Source organism: Scyliorhinus torazame, chromosome 17 (genome assembly GCF_047496885.1).
Source record: "Scyliorhinus torazame isolate Kashiwa2021f chromosome 17, sScyTor2.1, whole genome shotgun sequence".
In the NCBI taxonomy this organism is placed as follows: domain Eukaryota; kingdom Metazoa; phylum Chordata; class Chondrichthyes; order Carcharhiniformes; family Scyliorhinidae; genus Scyliorhinus; species Scyliorhinus torazame.
In genome coordinates this window covers 51,587,571-51,612,018 of record NC_092723.1, presented here as the reverse complement: position 1 = coordinate 51,612,018, position 24,448 = coordinate 51,587,571, and the positions used below count along the sequence as shown (strand labels likewise).

At 45.8% G+C, this 24,448-nt stretch overlaps 1 protein-coding gene across 6 annotated transcripts in view; it reads right to left on the bottom strand.

The window, feature by feature from the left end:
• The window catches only part of LOC140393873 (neuron navigator 1-like), a 970,643-nt gene that overhangs the window by 628,501 nt on the left and 317,694 nt on the right, over positions 1-24,448 (bottom strand). For all 6 annotated transcript variants that reach the window (XM_072480430.1, XM_072480425.1, XM_072480424.1 and 3 more), the window contains one exon: positions 20,010-20,982. In XM_072480430.1, the coding sequence (XP_072336531.1) occupies positions 20,010-20,982 (973 nt within the window). The remainder of the gene's footprint in view (positions 1-20,009; positions 20,983-24,448) is intronic.

Genomic DNA, 24,448 nt, shown 5'->3' with positions numbered 1-24,448 from the left:
CAAGGCCTGACTTCTGGCAATGGTCTCCAGCCACATGTTCCCACTGCCTTTTGACTCTGCCTTGAGGGCCTCCTACTTCACCTGCTGACTTAGGACATCTACTTTATACCTCCATCATCGAGACCTCCAAGTCCAATGTCTGAAAATCTTGGATCCCGTACTCTCCCATACTGTGCTGTTTCCCACTGGTTCTCAGGTCAGATTCCTCCCAGTACCTGTTCCGAGCCAGTATACACCACCCCGACAGGAGGTGAAGGCTAGCTTTAAGCAAAACGCAGGCTCGTTATAAGTGGTGCGAACACGTTACAGGTTTTGGCCCCTGCTGACAAAGTCAGCCAATCCAGTGTGGTCAGTGTCGGCTGCAAGTAGAAATCATTCTAATAAGTCTGCATACCCATCAACAGGTGTGGATTAATCGTGCATCAGTCCTTTCACCCATTGTTAGGGCTGATCCAATATGGCCCCGATGTATTTCATGCCAATTGAAAAAAGAAATTATCCTCAGGGTTGTTCTGAAATTTATTAATTCTGTGTCTCTCTGTGCTAAGTTAGCAGTCTATGGAGGTTGTAACATTTAAAGTACAGGATTTTTACATAGAATTTACAGTGCAGAAGGAGGCCATTCGGCCCATCGAGTCTGCACCGGCTCTTGGAAAGAGCACCCTACCAAAGGTCAATACCTACACCCGATCCCCATAACCCAGTAACCCCACCCAACACTAAGGGCAATTTTGGACACTAAGGGCAATTTAGAATGGCCAATCCACCTAACCTGCACATCTTTGGACTGTGGGAGGAAACCGGAGCACCCGGAGGAAACCCACGCACACACGGGGAGGATGTGCAGACTCCGCACAGACAGTTACCCAAGTCGGAATCGAACCTGGGACCCTGGAGCTGTGAAGCAATTGTGCTATCCACAATGCTACCGTGCTGCCCTGTGGATGTTCCACTGTTGGTTACATTTGGTACTGCCTCATAACAAGTGCAGGACGTATTGGAGTGTTATGCTAGGTCACCAGATCAGTTCAAGGGTCAGTGAATGGAAGTTCTTGAATAGTCAGCTTGAGTCTGTCAGCCTGCAAGTGTCCCAGGTGAGGAACAAATACACGGGGACAGTAACAGGTCCCAAGAAAGTCAAAAGGAGCTGAGAAACAGGCTGCAAATTAGAGAAGGGGGTGTGAGGAGCGGACTTTAAGTAAAGAATTGGAGCACAGTTGGCCCTTTTGAGCAGTGATGTGCTCCTTGGCACAACAGGAGACCCTCAATTGTGCTTGCAAATTGACGCCTGAGGTGTACTCAGAAATCCGGGAGGAAATAATCTCAAAGACAAGATTGAAACCTTGTGTGGTGGGCCATCATTAAAGCTGTCAGTGTTTAAACAAATTTTGGAGAGAATTCCAAGGCAAGATCTTCAAGGTGAAGTTTGGAAACACTTAAGACAGTAACAAAGGTTCAGTGAGATTAGATGCCTCACAGTGTGATGAGCTTCTGGGTGGTGTGTTGAGAAATCCATGGAATCCATTCTGTTCACATCTGTCATTTATTCTGTAATGTGGTGTTCGACCATAGTTTGCTTGTTAATTCACATGTAACTAATAGTTAAGAGTATAAGACAGATGTTGCACATTGTTATATCTTTCTGAACTTGTGTGGTCAAGATTATTTTTCTTTGTTCAAAACACATGGAACATCGTGACTTTATTCTCTTAGTAAGCATCTTGAACCTCAACTTTGCCTACTTTAAACAAAACCTTATTGGTTCTTAACTGGATTTTCCCACAACCTAGGCTTTGGCCAAGGATCATGACAGGATGTAGGTAAAGCTGCCTGTTTTAAATTGTATTTCTCCATATTCCCTGAGAAAGTGTTGGGCCACCTTGTGTTGCTATCCCTTTTGTGTTAGAAACAGAGAAAATACAAGCAGGAGAAGGCCATTCAGCCCTTTGAACCTGCTCTGCCATTCAATATGATCATGGTTGGTCATCCAACCCAGTAACCTGTTCCTGCTTTCCCACCATATTCTTTCATCCCTTTAGCTCCAAGATCTATATCTAACTCCTTCTTGAAAACATCCATTCTTTGGCCTCAACTGCTTTCGGTGGTAGTAAATTATGCAGGCTTATCACTCTCTGGGTGAAGATATTACTCCTCATCTCAGCCCTAAATGGTTTACTCCGTGTCCTTAAACTATGACCACTGGTTCTGACACCCCCACCACCAGGAACATCCTTCCTGCGTCTAGTCCTGTTAGACTGTTATAGGTTTCACGGTGGCAGGTTGGTGCAGTGGTTAGCACTGCTGCCTTATGGCACCGAAGATCCGGGTTTAATCCCGGCCCAAGGTCACTGTCCACGTGGACCCCATGTCTGTGTGGGTCTCACCCCCACAACCTGAAGATGTGCAGGGTAAGTGGATTGACAACGCTAAATTGCCCTTTAAACTGTAAGAATTTAAAAAAAATGTTATAGATTTCTGTTAGACCCCCCCGTCCCCTTCATTCTTCTGAAATCTTACAAATATAATCCTAACCAGCTCAATCTCTCCTCATATGTCAGTCCTGCCATCCCAGGAATCAATCTGTTCATGCTGCTTCCTCAATGGTATCAAGTAAGAAGTTGCAGAATTTTGACCCAACATAAATGGAGAAATGGCATTCCAATTCGATTAGGATGGTATGTCATTCTTTTTATAAATTTAGAGTACCCAATTCATTTTTTCCCAATTAAGGGGCAATTTAGCGTGACCAATCCACCTAGCCTGCACATCTTTGGGTTGTGGGGGCAAAACCCACGCAAACACGGAGAGAATGTGCAAACTCCACACGAACAGTGACCCAGAGCCAGGATCGAACCTGGGATCTCGGCGCCACGAGTCAGCAGGGCTAGCCCACAGTGCCACCGTGCTGCCTTAAAGGATGGTATGTCATTTTGAGGGGAAGTGCATATTATGGTTGTTATGATCTTGCTGCTATTGTCCTCCTTGGGCAAGACAAGGTCCGGATCAGCCCGGGGGTGTTCCATAATACATTTCAGCTAATGTCTCAAATTATGTTTGTACACTGCTCGCCTTGCAAAGAGAACTCATTGAACAGGCCTCAAGGAAGAAAGGTAACCATGGGCTGAAAGGGAATAACCTGACAAAGTATCAACAACCTGAAGAGGATGCTGAGAACAAACCATTGCCAACTGGAATTAAGGCACTGCCATGCCAATTGGTGATCTTCTCTTGACCATTTATTCTGACTAACACATGGGTAGTCCCATCTCTCCTTTTTCATAATCTACAGGATACTGTCTGTGTAATTTAGCTCTCATAATTTCAGTCCAGGCTGCCCAGCAAAATCACTTCACAAACCTTGCTATGAAGAATGCGAATAAAACCAACAACATTGTGAACCTATTTACAAACCATGTGCGAGTGTTCTCCATGCAGCTTCCCAACCTGGCTCTCCTGGATGCGGAGGAGTGTCATCACAATTTTGAACATTTAAGCCAGCAGTCCTCGGAGGTGCTATGTGAGCAGGGGAGCACGTATCAGATGTCTACGGTCTATCTTGGGTCTCAAGGAGCTTTTATACCCTGCACCTTGTCCCTTCTATGGAAACGTTGAACTCCCAATCAGGTGCCAAACTCGAATTGGGCTGATTCATGGAAAATACACTGAGGGCAGCCCACCTATCTTCCAGAGAAAGTATTCTGCTTGTTATTCTGCTCAAATATCTTTCCAAAGCATAAAATCTAGATATGATTTCTGAAGCCATCAGCTAATAAAGAAGCATTCTTGAATTGAATGAAGACCAATACTTTTTTGAGATCTATTAATGGCTGGTGGTTAATTCAGAAATAAACACCTTTATCAAAGATTGCTTCACTGTTTTTATCATTGGACCAGGAAAAATATTCCTCTGAAGGCTTATGGTTAGTACTTTCGGATAGCAAAAGCACCACAACCTCATTGCAATCAACTGATCCACATTTTATTGGAGTACTGTGATACGGGATTCAGCCACCAGGTGGCGAAAAGTAGAAACGGAACTTTAACATTGATGCAAAAGTAAGAATACAGGAAATGATGAAGCATGCAATGAAGTGATGTTAAGCTCCTGTGGTAACTACATAATAACTACTTCTTCAACTCCTTGTGTTCAATAATCGCTTCGCCAACACAAAATAGTGCCACCTGTATCCTCTTTACTTACTGCTGCAGTCTATTAAACAATTAAAACCCAAGTTCTAACTTAATTTTAAGGGAACATTAACTCTTTCCGAACAAGTTCCTCCCCTTAAAAAGAAATCTTTAATTTTGAGTTAAATTACAATATACCATAACTCAAATGTATACATGTATATATATTCATAATAAATACACCCTATTCCCCTTTATTTCCATTCACATAGCTCTTCCTTGTAAGAAAATACAAGCCTCTTTTAAAAAAAAATATTGTTATTCACCTCCTTTTTCACATTTTCTCCTGCATTTACACCCACCAACAATAAAAAATAACCAGCAACAGATATGTCAACCCCATAATAGTCACAACGCTCCCATCCTCCCACCAACCCCCAAACATCAGCCCGCATGTTTACAGAAACAAATGACAAAACGGAATCAGGGATTACCCATAGTCAACCTTAATATACACAGCCCCCCTCCACCCCCCCCCCCCCCAACCCTCCCACCCACCCACCCCAACTAATGTTCGATGTTATCCAGTTCTTGAAAGTGCATAATAAATAGTGCCCATGACTTGTAGAACCCCTCCAAGCTTCCCCTCAGTTCGAACTTAACCTTCTCAAGGGTCCAGTATTCCAACAGGCCCCCCCGCCACGCCAGGGCACTGGGTGGAGAGGCTGCTCTCCATCCCAGCAGGATCCGCCTTCGGGCGATCAACGAGGCGAAGGCTATGACATCTACCTCCGCACCTGTTTCCAACCCTGGCTGGTCCGACACCCCGAATATGGCCTCCCGGGGACCCGGGTCCAGTTTCACGTGCACCACCTTGGAAATTACCCTAAACACCTCCTTCCAGTACTCCCCTGGCTTTGGACAGGACCAAAACATATGAACGTGATTAGCGCCCCCCGCCACCCCCCCCCTCTCCGCAACGCTCACACACATCCTCCACTCCTTCAAAAAAATCGGCTCATTCTCGCCCTCGTGAGGTGCACTCTATATACCACCTTCAGCTGTATCAACCCCAACCTCGCACATGAGGTGGAGCATTCACTCTCCAGAGCACCTCACACCAGACCCCCTCCTCGATAACCTCGCCCAGCTCTTCCTCCCACTTTGCTTTGATCCCTTCCAGTGGTGCCTTATCCTCTCCCAAAATGGCTCCGTACACCGCAGACACTGCCCCCTTCTCCAGTCCCCTCGTCGTCAACACATCCTCCAGCAATGTGGAGGCCGGTTCCTCTGGGAAGCTCTGTATCTCCTTCCTGGCAAAATCCCAAACCTGCATGTACCTAAACACTTCTCCCTGCTCCAGACCATACTTCGCTTCTAGCTCCCTCAATCCTGCAAACCGACCCCGAAGAAACAAATCTTTTAGCGTCTTAATCCCCTTCTCTTCCCATTTCCGAAAACTTCCATCCCACCTCCCTGGCTCAAATCTGTGGTTCCCCGAATCGGCATTTCCCTTGACCCCAACCCGAAGTGTTGGTGAAACTGCCTCCAGATTTTCAATGAAGCTATTATTACTGGATTCCCTGAGTATTTCCCCGGAGCTATCGGGAGCGGCGCTGTTGCTAATGCTTTCAGCCCCGACCTGCACAAACTCTCCTCCATTCTGACCCACTGGGAATCAACCCCTCTGACCCAGCTCCGCACCTTCTCCACATTCGCCGTCCAGTAGTAGTACATCAGGTTTGGAAGACCCAAACCCCCGGCCTGCCTTCCCCTCTGTAGCAGCATCTTTCTCACTCTGGCCACCTTACCTCCCCATATGAACGAGGTAATCCTTCCCTCAATCTCCCGGAAAAAAGCCTTTGGCAGGAAAATCGGTAGGCATTGAAAAATAAACAGAAATTGCAGCAACACATTCATTTTAACCGCCTGTACACGACCCACCAGTGACAGAGGAAGGCCGTCCCACCTTGCCAGATCGGCTTTCACTCTCCCCACCAAACTAGTGATGTTGTACCTGCGAAGCCTCCCCCCTCCCGGGCAACCTGCACCCCCAGATATAGTTAAAGTGAGTCCCTGCCCTACAGAATGGCAGCCCCACTACCCCTGCCCCCACCCCCGGCCGAGACACCACAAAAAACTCACTCTTGCCCAGGTTCAACTTGTACCCAGAGAAAGACTCAAATACCCGCAGTAGCTCCAATATTCCTCCTATCGAAGCACTCGGTTCCGACACATACAGCAGCAAGTCGTTGGCATATAAGGACACCCTATGCTCTATTCCCCCCCCCCCCCCCCGCACTATTCCTTTCCATGCTCCAGAACGTCTCAATGCGATGGCCAACGGCTCAATCGCAAGTGCAAACAGCAAGGGGGGGGGACATTGGACATCCCTGTCTCGTCCCACGGTGGAGAGAGAAGTATCTCGAACTGATATTGTTCATGCGGACACTCGCCTTCAGCTCCTTATATAATAGCTTTACCCAGTTCACAAATCTTGGTCCAATCCCAAACCGCTCCAGCACTGCCATCAGGTAAAATACAACCCTCTTTAATAATTTATGATAACTTCTTCAAGGTCGTCCCTCTTTTCGCCAGACAGATAATTGGTAACTGTTATCAATCCATCTGATCTTATGAATTGCCCTGTTCTCTCGCATCAGTTTTAGGTTCGCTATGTCAATCCGTACTGTCCTTTCATTGACACATTTTGTGGAGTGGACATTCTCCCAAATGGACTTATTGGGCTGGATTCTACGATTTTGAGGCTATGTCCGGAAGAAGTGTCTAGTTTTACGATGAAAAAGTCGGCACGGCCCCTGCACCGATGCTCCCTCGGTGGGGGGCTAGCAGCCGCGCCATGTAAAACTCCCGGTGTTCCCGACATAAACAGCTTGAGAATTGCCGGTTACGTGGCCTAGCATGCGCACGGCAGCGACCTACAACAGTCGCACCCTACAACATGGCGCCGGCTGCGCACGGACCCGGCCTGCCAGATAGTGCCCCCCTGTACCCACCCCGGACAACCACCCACCAGCCCCCCCAGCCAGCGGAATGCCCGCCCCCCTCCCCGGGCCGGACTGGGGCGACGCCGGACACAGTCTGCATCCGCCACGCAAGGTTGATGAAAACTTGTTCCGTGCTGTAGGCAAGTTGGCACATCGAGGGCGGAGCATCGGGGGAGGCCGTCCCTAACGACGTGCGTCATACTCCCCAATGACGCCGTTTTGGAGGGGGCGGAGCATCCGAAAACAGCTGCCACCCCACGATTTCGCCGTCATAAGTAATTCTCCACCCGATCACCGATTACGATATCGCTGTTGCGAAACGGAGAATCCCACCCATTGTCTATGTGATAGGTACTGTTCCCAAATACCCTGTTCCATTTAAAATTTCAGGCAGGATCCTGGGTAAAAAATGATGCCATATCTACTGCCTCCACGAGAACAAGTGTCTCCGCTGCCAATGTATTTTTAAGCGCTCTTCATATCTTTTTAATTTCCCATGCCAAAGGTCAACATTTACCTTTCTTCCCCCAGGAGATAAATTATAAGTCCTCCTGCACTCGAAAAGCCATCAGAGATTAGCATAAGATATGTCATTATAAACAAACAGTTCCAGTTGTCCATTATCACCTAATGATGGGAATTTTAGTTTTGTCAATATTTTGGTTGCTCTAACAATTTCTTCAACTTTGGGATGGTTCATTTTCACGCTTAGTTCTATAACATCAAAACTGGTATTCAGTCTGGTTTGTCTATCGAATCAATTCAGCTGCCAAATTAAATTTCGGAGTTCTTCATTTTCCTTTTTGGAAGCCGGCGTATCTTTTTGTGAGGCACTACCACAAATAATTGCGATGGGGTTAATATTCTCCAAGTAAGGCTGCTGATGTCAAGTGGCCTGCGAACCACTATGCCCGATTTCTAACCCAATGTATTTGAATGCTCCAGATGCCTGACTTCCAATCTTGAAATCCGTTCCAAGCCCATTAATAAGTATTCCCAAATTCACTACTACCACCCACAAAAAAATATCTACATGCATTATGAAGATGCCCAAAAGTTTCCCTCCCTGGTGCCAATAAAACATCACAGGGCCTGCTTTCAGCTGAAGACAGACCAACTTTAACAAAACCGACCTCACTGAGAAATACCAAACTCTGGAGGCACCATTCAACCCACATTCACATTTATTTAACTTCCAGAGTACCCTTTCTGTGTTTGGCACATCTCTCGGAGGACAAAAAACATTTTTCTTTCAAGCTGATGTCCCTGGAAGAAAGCAGCTTTAGTATCTATCAACTTGCATTCCCAAGCATTTGTAGCTAATAGAGCCAAAAAGATAATCAAAATAGCCTTTATTGCCGTCGGCGAATCTACCCTTACATCTTCATCATTCAAGTTTCCTTCAAAACCCGTGCCACCAGCCTGACCTTGACCTTATAAGTTCAATCAGGAAGCACCTTTTCAGTGAATACTCACCTATTAGAACACATTGTCCCCTATCTGGGATTTCCGTATACACCCCAAATTCTTTCCAACTTTGCATTTCTTGCTGTTTTGCATCTTTTATTAACTTATCATCTAATTTATTGGGACCACCAAGGCCTCCCAATCATATAGGCTTCTGCTTCTTGTAGCATTCCTAGTCTGTATCATATTTCTTGACCTGGTTAAGCTGCACCCTCTATCGGACCTTATATCTTGTTCCAGACTGCGAATACATGATCGTTCTTCTTATTTTGAGATGTTCTCTCAACAGTTTTTGATCTCTTCCTATGTTCCCTGCCAGGCCTACTGTCCGAACTGATACTACGTTTCTATGCTCTCCATTTTTGTATTTCATGTTCCCAATCCATGGACCTAACCTCCTTCCCTTTGCCATTCGACCAGTTTCTTGGCGGCACGGTAGCACAGTGGTTACCACTGCTGCTTCACCGGGTCGCAAGTTCGATTCCCGGCTTCTGTCTGTGCAGAATCTGAACGTTCTCCCCGTGTCTGCGTGGGTTTCCTCCAGGCACTGCGGTTTCCTCCAACAAGTCCCGAAAGACGTGCTGTTAGGTGAATTGGACATTCTGAATTCTCCCTCCGTGTACCCGAACAGGCGCCGGAGTGTGGCGACTGGGGGATTTCCACAGGAACGTCATTGCAGTATCAATGTAGGAATACTTGTGACAATAATAAAGATTATTATTATATTTTCCGGTGATATTACCTACTCTACCGACGATAATTGCATCCTTCCACTGACTGTCTCATTCTGGCAAGTATCTCATTTATTGCCAACTTTTGGTCGTTGTCCTTCGGGAAAAATAGCCTCATCCGGTTCATCAGAATTGCTATATCCCTCTTCAGACACCCTGTCAATTTCAGCGATCTGGTTCTCATAATTGTGAAACATATGTTCCTGAGAAATATATGGTTCCTCAGGCCATTCAATAACCCTTTGATTCTGCAAACTTGTATTCTATGCCCACTAATCTGGATGCGTGTACCCAAACAATCTGGTTTCCATGATGCAAAATGATTGTTTTACCATCTGTACCTGTAACCTTTCCTGGACCTATCCACTGGTTAGATCCATCTCTTTTATAGTTTGCCATGTCTTCTGATTTTAAAGTTTCCAATGGCCATACGTTGTTCTTCAAAGCTCTAGCGTTCTTTCAGAGATTTCTGCTTTCAAGGTGTTAGTGAGGTCACACCTGGAGTACTGTGTTCAGTTTTGGTCTCCTTACCTGAGAAAGGACGTACTGGCGCTGGAGGGTGTGCAGAGGAGATTCACTAGGTTAATCCCAGAGTTGAGGGGGTTGGATTACGAGGAGAGGTTGAGTAGACTGGGTCTGTACATGTTGGAATTTAGAAGGATGAGGGGGGATCTTATAGAAACATAAAATTATGAAGGGAATAGATAGGATAGATGCGGGCAGGTTGTTTCCACTGGCGGGTGAAAGCAGAACTAGGGGTCATAGCCTCAAAATAAGGGGAAGTAGTTTTAGGACTGAATGTAGGAGGAACTTCTTCACCCAAAGGTTTGTGAATCTATGGAATTCCTTGCCCAGTGAAGCAGTTGAGGCTCCTTCTTTAAATGTTTTTAAGATAAAGATAGATAGTGTTTTGAAGAATAAAGGGATTAAGGGTTATGGTGTTCGGGCCGGAAAGTGGAGTTGAGTCCACAAAAGATCAGCCATGATCTCATTGAATGGCGGAGCAGGCTCGAAGGGCCATATGGCCTCCTCCTGCTCCTAGTTCTTATGTACTTATGAATGTGATGAACGGAAGCAGTTTCAGTCGGTGGAAGAAGAACGAAAAAGAAAATGGACTATATTATTATACCTGTTTGCGTGTGTTGTTTTTTGAAACGAAAAAGTATATTTACTGTGTGCATTTGTTAAAGGATAGTGAAAAGGTGAAAAATGAAACCATCATGAAGTTGATGGTTTATTTTTTTTTCTTGGGAGGAGGTGTCATGTGAGAGTACCTTTAAGAAATGGGTGTTTAAGAAATGTACCTTGAAGAAATGGGTGTTTATCAGTGATGTCAGAGTGTGGATGGAGCTGGCTGTCTGTCAGCATTTTACTTTCGTTTTAGGCTGTTTGCTGCAGGGTGTGTTTTAGTTTCGTTTTCAGTGTTGGAGCGGAAGTCAGACAAAGCAGGTGTACTGTTGATCTCTCTACCATGAAAAGACTATCTCTTGATCATTTGGTGAATTCAGAATTATAAATGTTTTCAGTTGTGAATGTAAACCTGATGTGCTTCTGTTAAAAGGTGTTTCTTTTGTCTTCTGGATGTTGTTTGGGAAGTTAAGGATTACTTAGTGTTGTATTCTTTGGGGGTTGTATTTGAATTAATGGTTGCTAAGATGTTCACTGTTTTAAAAAGGTTAACTTGAGTTCATGGAATAAACATTGTTTTGCTTTAAAAAATACTTTTCCATTTCTGCTGTACCACACCTGTAGAATGGGCTGTGTGCTCCTCATACCACAATATATTAAAAGTTGTGGGTCAGGTGAGCTCCATGATACACTTTGGGGTTCCCTAAACCCTGGCCCATAACATTACTCAGTCCTATAATTCATCTCAATCCTTAATAAAATATCTTATGTAAAACTACTCTGGTGGCATGCTAACTATTCAGTTTTAAGAGGTATCATCACTGAACCCTCCCTGCACTCGGAGTGTTGGAAGAGCTGGGAGTCCAGGTGGGGATAGAGGCCGATGATCTAACCTTTGTTTCCTGATAGCCTGGAGACGGAATCTGTTGAGCTGGTGGGATTAGGAGTTGCCAAAGGTGGGGGTGTGGGTGAGCGACCAGGCAGAGTTCCTGCACTTGGAAAGGCTGAAGTTCATCTTACGGAGAGGGTAGGAGGGGTTCACTCAGAGGTGCAAGCCGTTTATCAACTTCTTTAAAGTGAATTAAGGTGTCAGCTGGGGTGGGAAGTCGGACTCTTTTATCTTTTCTTTGCTTCGGGGGGTGGGAGATAGAGGGATGGAGGAAAACTAGGAGGGTGTGGGGCGAGTTGTGGGTTTGTTATCAGTGGCTGTAGTTGGCTTGTGCTTTTGTATCTGTGGTTTTCTGATATATGTATATACGCAAAATGCCTTTAAGAAAAATATATTGAAAAAAATAAATAAATAAATAGATTTTAATGAACTTAAATAGTAACAGGCCCCGTCACATGATTTCCTCCATGACTACATATTCGTAGCTCGGCAACATGGTGTCATGTCCGCGAGGTTTACAACCGGTTTGGCTAAATAAGAAGCAATTGAGGGGATCCCTCTGGGGGTGCAGAGGTAAGTATAGCCCCTGAGGGGGACAGGGACTTGCCCGGGAAGTGCACACTGCTGTGTTGGCACTGCCAGATTGGCACTTTGTGGAAGCGGACCAGTACAGGAAAAGTCAATCATGACACAACGGGAGAGCGTTTGTGCTCTAAGATTCTCTGACACTGTGTGAATTCCCTGATGGAGATGGGGAGAACAGAGGTGGCAAGAAACCATCCTGATAAACTTTGCAAAGACACTCAGATAAGGTGGCCATGGTAGTCAATGTCGGAGTCTATCCTTGACGAGCTGGGTTTTGGAGGAGGCAAAACCTTCAATGACCTCACAAGAGTGATCAAGATTAGTAAGTGTATTTTTCAAACCTGTATGCCATCAATTGCACGATTATCCTCACACTCTGCTGGACTACACCCACATCACTCATGTACTAACAATCTCTACAAAACACAACTCATACCTGACATTCTTAGCTCCACTTCACCCTTGCACACAAAGCACTGCTGCAAACTTCACATAGATATCTCTTCTTGCCAACTATTCAACCATGCCAAACACATCACCCAAGTGCATTGCTCCTCGTGCCTTACAGGAGAGGTTGGCACATGATCAGAGGCAGCAGGAGCTAACTTTCATAAACCCGTGGTGTGATTGCTGGTTCCTGGTATGCTTGACCTATCCTATCTAAGTAGACTGTAGTCTTACTCTGGCACTTGCTTTAAACCGATTTATTAACACTAGATATAAGATTCTGAGCACCACACCTTAGGAAGGATATTTTGGCCTTGGAGGGAGCGCAACGTAGGCTTACAGAATTGATTCCTGGATTGCAGGGGTTAAGTCACAAGGGGCGATCACACAAATTAGGCCTGTTTTTGTTAGAATTTGAGAGGTTAAGGGTGATATGATCGAAGTACTCAAGATATTAACAAGGAAAGACAGGGTAGATAAAGATAAACTATTTGGGGGCTCAGTCTAAAAATTAAGGCGAGACCATTCAGGAGAAATGTTAGGAAGCATTTCTTTTTTTTTTAAATATATTTTATTCAAAAAAAAATTTTCACCCCCATCAGTGGGTGATCATAGTAGTTAGGCTTCTGGGTCACTATCTAATGAGCACCTCACTGCTGCTGATGCACATCAGTCGGAGGCAGGAACGTCCCATGGATCAGACACTTGGGAGGTCTGCTGGATCCCAGGATTTAGCTGTGGCCCAGCCTGGTGTCATGCATCTGGAGATGTTTGTCCCTCAGCTGCTAGTGATGCAAAGATAGAGCCGGGAATACCAGAAAGGGGTGTCAGCGAAACTCCTGTGACTGCAAGGCCGAATGGAGGAGTCCCAAAATTTTCTGTCTCAGGAAATTGTGTTGGCAATGCATGGAACCTTGCCAACACTGCAGGGATGGCAGCCGCTGTGAAAAACCTGGAGTTTGAAGTCAGATCCATGGCAGGTGATGTCCCTGAGCACCATGGCTGATGGCTTGAACTGCATGAAGCAGACACTGTTGGGCATCCATGAGTGGCAGCACCAGAGGACAGAAGGACTGTACTGAAGGGCTCCACCAGACCTGTCAAGGCAGTGGAAATGCATCTTTAAAAGTCTAATGCACCACTCGATGATTGAGTGAGTTGCATTGTATGCCTCATTGTATCTGGCCTCCGCACTGGCATCATCAGCTACGACCGGAGGGGATAGGTCTTGTCCCCAAGGAGCCATCCCTGAAGCCTCGGGTGTCCCTCGAAGAGTCCATGGATCTGGGACTGGCCAAGGATTTAGCTATCATGCACACTTCCGGGAAAATGGGCACATATGCGTGACCGCATCAGGTGGCCGCTTACCAGCTGGACATTAAGGGAATGGAACCCCTTCTTGTTTATGAAGGGAACTTCTTGATGCATGGGATGTGGAGAGCCACATTGGTTCAGTCTATCGCCCCCTGCACCGGTGGCAGACCCATGATCTCCCCGGACTCCGTTGACCACTCGTCCAGTCTGGCCTGGTCCTGGTCAAAGTGAATGTATCCACCAAGCCTTTCATACAGTGAATTTATGACCTCATGGATGCACTACTGGGCAGATGCCTGAGGGATTCTGCGGAGGTCCACTGGAAGGACCCTGTGGCGAAGATGTTCAGGGCTACAGTGGTCTTGATAGCCACAGGGAGCGGGTGTCCTCCGGCATTACGTGGCACCACATCCGCTAGAATATGGCACATAGCTGGAGTCCCCATCGGCACATGATATCTGAGAGCTCCATGAACAATATATGAGTCTGGTATAACCCGGGGCGTCTTCGGCGCCTTCATCCTCCCTACATCAGATCCCTGCCCCTGATCCTAGCCTGTGGCTCCCTGGTATTGATCTATAAGCCAATAAGACATAAAAGCAGAATTAGTACACTCGGCCCATCGAATCTGCTCGGCCATTCAAACATGGCTGATATTTTTCTCCTCCCTGTTCTTCTGCCTTTTCCCCATAACCCCGATCCCCTTATTAATCAAGAAACTGTTAGTCCTTGTCTTAAACACACTCAGTGATTTGGCCTCCACAACCTTCTACAGAAAAGAGATCCACAGATTCACAACCCTCTTGATTTGTGATGTTGTAGGTGTAACATAAGCGGCTTCCTTGTGGTGCACTTGACAAAGGAAGGTTCAGACGTGGAGATAACTTCAACATGTTTATTAAACTATTTACACTTTTAATACTCGGGTTCGACACTACTGCTAATCCTACTATAGCTACCCAGACTGACTAACCAGTTGCTGCAATCCACATGGTGGGTGTAATATTGAATCAACCCTGTGTCTCTACTCACTGACTGTCTCCACTGGAGAGAGGCAGATCATGGGTGAAATTCTCTGGTATCAGCGCGATGTCCGCCGACTGGCGCCCAAAACGGCGCAAGTCAGTCGGGCATCGGCCGCCCCAAAGGTGCGGAATGCTCCGCATCTTGGGGGGCCGAGCCCCAACCTCAAGGGGCTAGGCCCGCGCCGGACTAATTTCCACCCCGCCAGCTGGCGGAAAAGTGCTTTGGTGTCCCGCCAGCTGGCACAGAAATGACATCTCTGGGCAGCGCATGCGCGGGAGCGTTAGCGGCCGCTGATGGCATTCCCGCGCATGCGCAGTGGAGGGAGTCTCTTCCCCTCCGCCATGGTGGAGACCGTGGCGAAGGCGGAAGGAAAAGAGTGCCCCCACGGCACAGGCCCACCCGCGGATCGGTGGGCCCCGATCGCGGGCCAGGCCACCGTGGGGGCACCCCCCGGGGCCAGATAGCCCCGCGCCCCCCCCCCCCCCCCCAGGACCCCGGAGCCTGCTCGCGCCGCCTTGTCCTGCCGGTAAGGTAGGTGGTTTAATCTACGCCGGCGGGACAGGCATTTTAGCAGCGGGACTACGGCCCATAAGGGCCGGAGAATCGCGGGGGGGGGGGGGGGGGGGGCGCCAACCGGCACGGCGCGATTCCCGCCCCCGCCGAATATCCGGTGCCGGAGAATTCGGCAACCGGCGAGGGCGGGATTCACGCCAGCCCCCGGCGATTCTCCGACCCAGCGGGGGGGTCGGAGAATCTCGCCCCTGATCACACTGAAATGCAAACTACTTTTTTTTTAATGAACTTTAATGACATAAAACGGATGTGAAACAAAAAATCAGTCCCATGATTTGGACTTTTGCCCACAGCTAAAAGGTGGTTTCAGGAAAGAGACCGAGTTTCAATCTGTTTAGTCCTGATGATGTGCTCTGAATGTGATATCATTTCACTAGGTGATCAATTACTTGTTGCTTACAATATAGTGAACAGATAGTGAACTTTTCTGCATCATTTTTGACTGCAAACATTCTTGTGATGTATCTCCAGTGCTGATTTATTCAATAATAATCTCATTAGGCATCATTTTTCTTGGACAACATTCATTTTCAAATGATATGAGTCTGAGGGCACAGGTGATGCTGTCTCTTCCGTTCTCGCTGGCTAGGTACTCCACGAACCTGGTGGTGGCAGCTTCGTTATGGTCTGGAATCAGTACAGGCAGCATTTTAAGATAGAGGATATGTCCTTGCGGGCACCGATCTGTGGCAATCACAGATTTATCCCACCAGTGTTGAATGCAACGTACAGGGTGTGGGAGCGGGAGGGGATAGAGAGGTTTAGGGACTTATTCGTGGGAGGCAGATTTGCAGAACTGGGAGAGTTGGAGGAGAAGTTTCAGATGTCAAGGGGGAATGGGTTTACTTTCCTACAGATTAGGGATTTTTTCAGAAGGAGCTGGCTACATTTCCATGGTTGCCGCCCCCCCTCGTTACTGGAAAAGATTGTGTCCAAGGAAGGGAGGGTTTTGATATCTATGGCCAGTTAATGGAGGGGGAGAGGTCTCGTTGAAGGAAGTAAAGAGGAAGTGGGAGGAGGAGTTGGGTGGGGTATTTGATGGGGGCGCTTTTGGAGTGAGGCCCTGTGGAGGGTAAATGCAACTTCCTCGTGGGCAAGGTTAAGTTTAATTCAATTTAAGGTGGTGCATAGAGCACAAATGACAAAGTCGCATATGAGTCGTTTATTTTTGGAAGGAGGAGAGAAGAGATGTGGGTGATGTTTAAGGGGGCTGGTGAACCACTTTCACATGTTTTGGTCCTGCTCAAAATTGTTGGAGATTTGGGAGTCCTTCTCGGGGACCATGTCAAATATTTTGGGAGTGAAAGTGGCTCCAAGCCATAGGTGATGACATTCAGGGTTTCGGAGGATCTGGGAGTGCAGGAGGGGAGAGAGGCCTTTGTCTCCCTGATAGCCCGGAGGCGGATCTTGCGAGGGTGGCGGATGGTGGAGCCACCCAAGGCAGTGGGGTGAGTGACTTGGTGTAATTCCTGCATCTGCAGAAGATAACATTTGCCATTAGGGGGTCAGAGGTGGGATTCCACTCAAAGTGAAGGTTTTTCATCTCCTTCTTTGAGGATATGTAAATGTCAGCATTTGGCGGGGGCGGGGGGGGGGGGGGGGGGGGGGGGGGGGCTATTGGATTTTGCTTTTTGTTTTGTGTTACAGTTACTATTTTTTATTGTATTGATATAAAATAGGGCATGTGGGGTGTTTAAGGTAATGGGGGAGGCTTTGTTATATGATAGTTGAATACAGATGGTTGTATTTTGTGTAGAAAATGAAAATGCCTTGAATAAAAGTGCATATTTTTTTAATGATATGCATTGTTGTGAGTTGTAATTCATAAAGTCATAGAGTTTTACAGCACAGAAAGAGGCCCTTCGGCCTATTGTGTCCACGCTGGACATCTAGCACCTTTCTATTCGCATGCCATTTTCCAGCACTTGGTCAGTAGCCTTGTATGCAATGGCATTCCAAGTGCTCACCTAATTGCTTCTTAAATGTTGTGAAGGTTCCTGCCTCAACCACCCTTCAGGCAGTGAGTTCCAGATTCTCATCACCCTGGAAGTGAAAACGTTTTTCCTCAAATTCCCTTAAAATCTCCTGCCCTTTACTTAAATCTATGCCCCTGGTGAATGACCCCTCTACCAAGGGGAAAAGCTTCTTCCTATCTGCCCTATCTATGCCCCTCATCATTTTATACACCTCAATCAGGTTCCCCCTCAGCCCTCCCTGCTCTAAGGACAACAACCACAGCCTAAGCAGCCTCTCTTCATAGCTGAAATGTTCCAGCCCAGGCACCATTCTGGTGAATGTCCACTGGACCCTTCCTAATTTCATCACATCATTCAGAATTATAATTGAATATTTATTATTCCACTTCAGTATCTGCAGTGATTAACCCATTTGTTGTTTGCCATCTTCTAATAATTAAAATTTTTATGAAATAAATTTCCTAACAAAATTTTTAAATTTAATTCAACATAAATAATAATGGTATGGAACCGATCCGAGAAACTTTTGTTGGTGATTATTTGGAATCAGCCAACTACAGTCCTGCCCAGTTGGATGACAGTGGGGAGCTGTTGGAGAAGGCTGGTGTTATCAGCCGTGTCAAAGAATGTAGGCAGGACAAGAAGAACAAGGACGGCATGTTTACCTTTGTCACAGGCACACAGCATGTGATTGGTGACTTTAATAAGAGCCACTTTGGCATTGTGGAAGGAGTGGAAACCCGATTGGAGGGATTCAAACATTTGAGTTCCAGGAAAGATGGACGCAGATTAGGAAGGTTGAAGGGCCATGAAGGAACGAGAGGGCAGTTGGTGGTGGGATGGTCGTTTGAAAGGTGTTCAAAGTCATGAAGGGTTTTGATCTAATGAATATGGAGAAACTATTTTCGGTGCAGAAAAGTGGTAACCTGAGGGGAGATTTCAGGTGATTGGCAAATGAACTAGAGGTGACATGAAGAAATACTTTTTCTTTATGCAACAAGTTGCTGTGATCTGGATTGCATTGCATGAAAGAATGGTGGAAGCATGTTCAATCATAGCCTTCCAAAGAGAACTAGATAATCACAGGAAAGAACAAAAATGGAGCTTTGGGAAAACGAGCAGAGGAATATGACTTATAAGAACATAAGAACTAGGAGCAGGAGTAGGCCTTCTGGCCCCTCGAGCCTGCTCCACCATTCAATGAGATCATGGCTGATCTTTTGTGGACTCAGCTCCACCTTCCGGCCCGAACACCATAACCCTTAATCCCTTTATTCTTCAAAAAACTATCTATCTCTATCTTAAAAACATTTAATGAAGGAGCCTCTACTGCTTCACTGGGCAAGGAATTCCTTAGATTCACAACCCTTTGGGTGAAGAAGTTCCTCCTAAACTCAGTCCTAAATCTACTTCCCCTTATTTTGAGGCTATGCCCCCTAGTTCTGCTTTCACCCGCCAGTGGAAACAACCTGCCCGCATCTATCCTATCTATTCCCTTCATAATCTTATATGTTTCTATAAGATCCCCCCTCATCCTTCTAAATTCCAACGAGTACAGTCCCAGTCTACTCAGCCTCTCCTCGTAATCCAACCCCTTCAGCTCTGGGATTAACCTAGTGAATCTCCTCTGCACACCCTCCGGTACGTCCTTTCTCAAGTAAGGAGACCAAAACTGAACACAATACTCCAGGTGTGGCCTCACTAACACCTTATACAATTGCAATACTCATTGGATAACTCCACCAAGGAGCCAACACAAGCACGATGGGATGAATAGCCTCCTCCTCTTCTGCATCATTCAAGAATTCAATAAGTATCGGTTCAGTTCAGTTCTTAGTGTTTCTGAGCTGTCAAAGGAAACCTTTTGCATAGGATCAAGTCAGCCAGCTGGGGAAACAGCTAATAAACATTCCTTATACATGTATCTTAAAGTTGGCAAAGATCAATCTCAAATTCTAGAATTCTCTTATGTATGTTCCTGATGCACATCAAGCATGAATTTAAGGAAAAAATGTTCAACTTAGCTACCTTCAGTCTGGTTTTCCTTATTCGTGAGGCGCAAATATAATTAGATTATTTATACCCAAGTAAGTAAATTGCTTCCACATTGTGTTCAAATTACATTATATATGTTAATTTAAAAACGTACTGAGAGTTAGACTGGTCACGTAGCATGTTACATATTAACATCCTGTGGGGCAAAATGGAAAACTTTCAACAATCTGGTCTTAATCTCAACTATGATTATGGAGGAGTCATAAACTGATCAACGGGGGGAGGGGGGGAAATCAGGTGGAAAATCATCCCAATGACCCCAGAGTACCTCATTCTCAGCATCAATGTAGTTCGAGATCTTTGTACAGGCCAAATAACTGTCTGGAGGTTCAACATATGGCCAAAATAGGAAAAGGAACACGCACATGAATTACTAAAAAGGTCACAATCATGCCTAAAAAGCTCTTGTAACATTTTAAATATATCATTTGACTTTGCACCAATCTAATTCCATACCAAGTCTGTGAAGTCATGTCGGAGTCCAATTACGATAGATTTATAGTGGCTTGTACTTGGCAGTATGCAGAGAGTACAGGTTAGGTTGACTCTTTACCATCAAACTTCCAATTGTAAATAGATGAACTATGAAGGGTCAAATGCCTTCCCTCACTTGAGTTTATTTTGTGAGCTGCAACTTTGCACATTTTACTAGATGCAGTTATTTACGAAAACAAACACTTACTTGTACATGAAAGGAGCCACTGTTGCTGTGTTCGGATGACTATTTTGTGTTGGAGAAGGAAGTTTGATGACATTGCTGTTGATTGACGTTTTTACACCACCGGTAAATGTGCGTTTGGGAGAAGTAACAGAGGAGACTGACAATTCTGATAGATCGTCATTCTCATCTAATAGTAAATTGGAGAAACTATAGGACTTCCAGCTAACATCAGATTTCCACTGTCTTTGGCTTGAACTGCTTTTAGGTCTCTCTGTATCTGCCATACCACCGCAGCTTGACAGATGCAATAGGTTATCATTTGAAATACTGAATCTGGATTTACACTTGCCCCTGGGAGGAAGAGTTGCAATGCCTTTGTGCACATCATCCAAAATTTTGCTCCTCGAATGACTCAAGCCTGCAATTCGAGAGGCTTTTGCAGGAGCAACTTTTCCTCTAGAATTGATTCCATTACTATCTTTCTTCTCTTCCTTTTGACCTCTGTCTGTGATTTTTGGAGCTGACTTCTGCATGTTTGAAGTTCTGTTAAGGGACTGAGTAATTCCCTTCCGTGATGTCCGTGGACTGTTGTATGCAGATCCTGCAGTATCTATTTCAGTATTGCACAGTTCAGTGTTGCCAAGTTCCAATAAACTCTCCTGCCCTTTGTTGTTCAAAAAGATTTCAGTTCTGCTCTGCGTAGCGTGTTTAGAAGTTTTACTGTGATGTTTCACTTCCTCGGCTGGCCTATTAGCATTGGATAAGCTCTTTTCATTTCCTGAGGCAGGTACCCTCTGCAAATCATTTACTGAGGAAGGAACTGAAGGATTAAGCTGCCGAAGAGTCTGTTTGGAGGATGGCTCGGTGGTTTGCTTTCTAGTAGATGGTAGATTTCTGGGCTGAGATATAGTTGAAACATGCTGATGCCTGGCTGTTGAACTTACTTGTATATTCCCATTCATGACTGGTAATTGAGATAGATGGTCAGGTAAATCTGAAACAAAATTGAAAATTCACTTTTAAGGTAAAATCTTATGTTGCGAGTTATCAGTGTATACGAACAGTTGAAATCGCACCTTATATTGGACCATTAAGAAATACTGTCACAATGTCGTCTTTGAATTTGGCATGAAACCCCAACTTTTTATAATTATAGGAATAAATAACTACTGCCTTAAATATTTACTCGAAAATCAATCCATTCAGGCCAATCAGAAAAATTAAAACAAATTAAAGTAAACCATAACATTTACACTCCATTTCATATCCTTATATGCATAGCTCACTCCCTCCTAAAGAAAAGCATCTGGCCTTATTCGCGTTACAGTTGTTTTTTCTGGAAGTCGCAACAGACTCTTGCAGCAGTTGTGCTAAATGCGAACCACCTGGAGAAGGTGGCATTTCCAAGTTAATCTGTCGGGAAAACCCCTCCGATTATGCAACTGTAACAAATTTAAGTAATCGCAATGAACAACATTTTTAAAAGCATGAACCGATAAAATTACAAACATACATTGTAGCCATCTGGGATGGCCACTTACAACGGGAAATATGGCCACTTGAAAAGAATCACAGGAAATATGGCCAATGCAGGATCCAGACGACCTCAGAGCTTAAGTGTATATTTGTCACTAGATAACCAGACACTATCAAAACCCCCAGCCGATTTGCACTCTAATGGCCCATTTCCCCAGAACAAATGACTTGTACTCGGGTATCAAATACAGACACAGACTCATCGGCGCCACTCCCTTCACCCAGGAAGCCCAAACAGCCAAGGTCAATGACCGCGCAGGACACGCCCAGCCATCAAGGCACCCGCCCCTTTATTGGCTAAAATCGAAGGCAGCAATCGAAGCCTGACGAATTATTGGGTCCAAAGCTAAGGACCGCCCAAAAAAGCGCGAAACTCCCGAAGGATAAAAAGAGACACTGCCATGTGTTTGGTCTCTTTTGGCCCCGGCGCATCAGTAGTCTTTTGGCCCAGCCTACGCCTGATACCAATTGCAGCACCACGACCAGAAGCAGGTTCAAGACCAACGATCGCTACCAGACGGATGAGCCCAGCAGAAACAAAGTCACTTCTCCAGACCCAGCCACGCAAAATCCGAACAAAGGCCTTATTCCTCTGCATAAAGCCGGGTGCCTGTTAAGTACAGGTTGTTGTAGTGTTAGGTGTAATTTAGCTTGTAGTGTGTTAGATTGCATGTCAAAGTAATTCTTGTGTGTAAGTAAACTATCGTTGAACTTGAACTAACTAACTGGTTGTTTGGTCTTTGATCCGGTAAAACCTTGTGGTGGTATCATTTGATACCTGGTGAATCTGAAAAGCAATATCTTCATTAATAACTGTCATATCAGTATCCAGTTAAAAGGAGCAACATTATTGGTGACTCCGGTGTGAATTGGCAACAACGTTTACAGCAGAAATCGAGAAGGGGACAGCTACCCCATTTATTTCCATATAATTACAATGTGCCAACATTCATTACAACTTCATTCAGATCATTTCTATTTTGAATGCCTGTGGATAGGTTTGGTAATGGAATCTACCCAAAGGAATTCAGTAACTAGTGGGGCAATTTTCTTTGCCTTCAAGTTAAAGTGAGCAAAACAGCAACAGCTATTCAACTCTAGGTCCTGCTCTTCAGTCTTGACTCGTTGTTTTCTTGGTATGTTAGTTACATGACCCAGTTATTTAGGAAACAACGCATCCCTCTCTGTATTCAATCAGCTCCAAAACATACTTACCCTGAGATTTGCAATGCCAGTCCCAATCAGAAATGTGTCAAGATTGTGTTTCTTTTTCTGAAATTTTAACCATTTGCTTGCTGGCTGACTCAATGAAATCTCGCTTGATCAGCCAGTCTCATTTATCTTTTTTTTTTTTTAAATAATATTTTATTGAAAATTTTTGGTCAACCAACACAGTACATTGTGCATCCTTTACACAACATTGTAACAATACAGATAATAATGACCTTTTTTAAATTTAAACAAAAACAACAACAAATAAATAAATATTAAATAACAAAAAATAAAAACTAGCCCTAATTGGCAACTGCCTTGTCTCAGGCCACACCCCCCCCCCATCCTCCCCCCCCCCATCCTCCCCCCCCCCCAAGTCCTGGGCCGCTGCTGCTGCCTTCTTTGTTCTCCCCTATCTATCGTTCCGCAAGATATTCGACGAACGGTTGCCACCGCCTAGTAAACCCTTGAGCCGACCCCCTTAGGACGAACTTAATCCGCTCTAACTTTATGAACCCCGCCATATCATTTATCCAGGTCTCCACCCCCGGGGGCTTGGCTTCTTTCCACATTAGCAATATTCTGCGCCGGGCTACTAGGGACGCAAAGGCCAAAACATCGGCCTCTTTCGCCTCCTGCACTCCCGGCTCTTGTGCAACCCCAAATATAGCCAACCCCCAGCTTGGTTCGACCCGGACTCCTACTACTTTCGAAAGCACCTTTGTCACCCCCATCCAAAACCCCTGTAGTGCCGGGCATGACCAAAACATATGGGTATGATTCGCTGGGCTTCTCGAGCACCTCGCACACCTATCCTCCACCCCAAAACATTTACTGAGCCGTGTTCCAGTCATATGTGCCCTGTGTAATACCTTAAACTGAATCAGGCTTAGCCTGGCGCACGAGGACGACGAGTTTACCCTGTTTTGGGCATCTGCCCACATCCCCTCCTCAATCTCCTCCCCTAGCTCTTCTTCCCATTTCCCTTTTAGTTCGTCCATCATAGTCTCCCCTTCGTCTCTCATTTCCCTATATATATCCGACACCTTACCGTCCCCCACCCATTTCTTTGAGATGACTCTGTCCTGCACCTCTTGTGTCGGGAGCTGCGGGAATTCCCTCACCTGCTGCCTCGCAAAAGCCCTCAATTGCATGTACCTGAATGCATTCCCTTGGGGCAACCCATATTTCTCGGTCAGCGCTCCCAGACTCGCAAACTTCCCATCCACAAATAGATCTTTCAATTGCGTTATACCTGCTCTTTGCCACATTCCATATCCCCCATCCATTCCCCCCGGGGCAAACCTATGGTTGTTTCTTATCGGGGACCCCCCCCAGTGCTCCGGTCTTTCCCCTATGTCGTCTCCACTGTCCCCAAATCTTCAGTGTAGCTACCACCACCGGACTCGTGGTATAGTTCCTTGGTGAGAACGGCAATGGGGCTGTCACCATAGCCTGCAGGCTGGTCCCCCTACAGGACGCCCTCTCTAATCTCTTCCACGCCGCTCCTTCCTCCTCTCCCATCCACTTACTCACCATTGAAATATTAGCGGCCCAATAATACTCACTTAGGCTCGGTAGTGCCAGCCCCCCCCTATCCCTACTACGCTGTAAGAATCCCTTCCTCACTCTCGGAGTCTTCCCGGCCCAAACAAAACCCATAATACTCTTTTCTATCCTTTTGAAAAAAGCCTTCGTGATCACCACCGGGA